Source organism: Gossypium hirsutum, chromosome A05, assembly GCF_007990345.1.
Source record: "Gossypium hirsutum isolate 1008001.06 chromosome A05, Gossypium_hirsutum_v2.1, whole genome shotgun sequence".
NCBI classification, from domain to species: domain Eukaryota; kingdom Viridiplantae; phylum Streptophyta; class Magnoliopsida; order Malvales; family Malvaceae; genus Gossypium; species Gossypium hirsutum.
In genome coordinates this window covers 6685089-6687702 of record NC_053428.1, presented here as the reverse complement: position 1 = coordinate 6687702, position 2614 = coordinate 6685089, and the positions used below count along the sequence as shown (strand labels likewise).

General features: G+C 30.4%; 1 protein-coding gene across 1 annotated transcript; it reads right to left on the bottom strand.

The window, feature by feature from the left end:
* Nucleotides 1–817: 817 nt before the first annotated feature.
* LOC107961387 (transcription factor ORG2) lies at nucleotides 818–2057 on the bottom strand. Its single transcript, XM_016897531.1, has 3 exons — nucleotides 1641–2057; nucleotides 1151–1537; nucleotides 818–1060 (listed from the first exon to the last, which is right to left on the bottom strand). The coding sequence occupies exons 1-3, from the start codon at nucleotides 1947–1949 to the stop codon at nucleotides 965–967; spliced, it is 792 nt and encodes a 263-aa protein (XP_016753020.1). The 5' UTR covers nucleotides 1950–2057; the 3' UTR covers nucleotides 818–964.
* Between the last annotated feature and the right edge of the window lie 557 nt (nucleotides 2058–2614).

Sequence of the window (2614 nt, the reverse complement as noted above, 5' to 3'; positions counted from 1 at the left end):
TCTGGCTTATTCCATCTTTAACAATATGTTTGAATTTGTTAAAAATTAAGGAAAAAAGCTAAGCGATGATCATTCTCTTGTTTAAATAACATATTTTTATTAGGGAAATTTAGGACAATGTGAGACGAAAGAAAATATCAGTTTTGCACTTTAAATATTTTAATTTTAAATACAAATTTTTCGACTTTATATTATCATAAAATACTATTAAAAATAACAAAATAGAACCTGGAATATTTACTCATAATAAACATTTCCGCAATAAAATAATAATATGGAATAAAGAGATTATCTTTTGGATTTTTAGGTTTCTATTATTTAAATTTGTTTTATAGAGATTAACAATCATTTATTCGAAGTTTTAAACCAAAATATTTCCATGTATTATGAGTAGTTTTTTTTTATAATTTAATTATTATTTATGGTTACATAAAAAGATAAAATTGGAGATTTATTTTAATTATTTTTATTTCCATAATTTAACCAAACAAAATTTGTTAGAATTTCCATTCCTTTATTTCATTTTATCAATTTTAATATCCAAACCAAAATAAATATATTCTTTTTTTTACTCTTTTAATAAATTTTATTAAAACATACAGTAAACTGCAACCTCCCTTCTAAGTTTGAAATTGTTTAACTACATAATTGTTGAATTAATATTTATTTTTGAACTTTGTTTAACCTGTAAATAAATCAAATATCATGAATAATAGATCAATTTTTAAATATTTTCCAATATAAACATAAATAAATTTGAGCAATCACTGAATAATATATGCATATTAGCAGTTCATCAGTTTCCGTGGACATCGAATTAATCAAGTGGAAAAATGGATTTCATGCCCATAAAATTACAGAAAGCAATTTCAGGGACAACATCGCTCATTCATGCCCTTTATATTATTAATAAAGTAATTCTTTAGATTTTGAAATTGATCCTATAAACCACGACTATTAGATTTTAGAGTCCCAGCTCTTCCCTATTATAACACAGTGCAAAAATCCTCTCACTCAAAGCTTCCTCTGATCCCATTTTCCTACTTGTTTCCAATTCCATCTGCACAATCCAAAGCAGAAATAGTAACAACTCTAGTACGCCTGTGTATTTGGTCAATATATATATAATACAAGTTATAGATATTAGTACCTGAAGGTGAATATTGTAGAAGACGACACCTCCAAATGACTCGAAAGAAGAAGCATTTAATAGGAGGAATCCTTGTTGCTCTAAGTACTGCAACATCTCAGATAATAATCCACTTCTCTTGTCAACTTCCCGAATTGATATTTGAATTGCAACTTCACCATCACTTAACCTATTTATGGAAACACCAACTCCACCTAAACAACTTCCCTGCTTCCTGTTGTTTCTTTTTCGCGCCTCTTCTTTTTCTTCACAAGGCTTAACACCACCCTGCTCAGATATCCTTAACAAAAGCTCTTCTTTTTTCTGAACCAATCTCTCCACTTGCTGTTGCAGCTCTGGTATATATTTCAGTGCATGTGAAACTGTGGCCGGAAAGCTTAACTTCTTCTGAACCAACAAATATATTAAATGAGTTTGCATATTGATATTATGAAGGATGAAACAAGTAACTCATAAATAAGTACCATATTGAACATAAATTGATTAGTACCGTTTGATCAGCTACCGGCAGCAATGAACGGAGGGATGAATACATATTGTTAACTTTCTTCCGCCGGTCCCGTTCGCTTGCATTGTGGTTGAGTTTCTTAACTATGCAGGGGTCAGAATTACTGGTTTGGGTGAAATTAGATGCAGGAGATAGAGATTCAAGTGGAATTCCTTCTTGTGGTGATGGAGGAAATTGAAGGAATGACTCTAAACATTCACTGCCGCCTTCATACATCATATAGTTGTGTTCGTATCCAATGGGATTAACTAAGGGCCAGTTTGGGGTCGGAAAAGGAGCTAATGCACACATCTTGGATTGGTATAATTTCTTGGAACTTTCTTGACGAACTGAAATAATTGTTACATATGTATATATACAAACTACCCTCAACGATCATGGGGGATTTTAAAAAATTGATGAACATCTTTCATTAGTATTTAAAAGTATATATTAATTCTTTTATTTATGTTTAAGTTACACGAGTCTACGCGTGTTTATTATTCTTATAAATAAATTATAAATTAAGATTAAATAATTAACTTAAATATATTTTAAAGTAGCAAATTGAGAATAACTAAAAGAATGAGAAGGGGAAGACACTCTAGTTCAATACCTATCAATTATTTAATTTAATGTTTTCACTTAGAATAATGGAAAGATTCAGCTGCATTGGGTTATAGATTTGACTTTTTGTAGGGAAACTGAGAGACTTATCCATTTATATAGAAACTGACGACAGGCTTTTCCAAATTATATATATATATATTTGTTTGTAGTTGTTGTTAAATTATATATGAAGAGAAACAGGCAAGATGGATTAGAAAAATTGAGAGAAGCAAAAGAGGGAGGAGATGCATGGATTCCACAAGCCAGGGGTAGGGTCGCCACCTAAATACATACGCTAGATTGCGCAAGTCATGTGGAGAACATGTTCCCTACTTGAGGTGACAAATTCCTTTTGTTAAAATTAGAGT

Coding starts and splice junctions, on each gene's coding strand:
- LOC107961387 (XM_016897531.1), bottom strand. CDS start 1,949: ATGTGTGCATTAGCTCCTTTTCCGACCCCAAACTGGCCCTTAGTTAAT. Junction 1,538..1,640: donor TGCCGGTAGCTGATCAAACG/GTACTAATCAAT, acceptor TTGTTGGTTCAG/AAGAAGTTAAGCTTTCCGGC. Junction 1,061..1,150: donor TCTACAATATTCACCTTCAG/GTACTAATATCT, acceptor TGGATTGTGCAG/ATGGAATTGGAAACAAGTAG.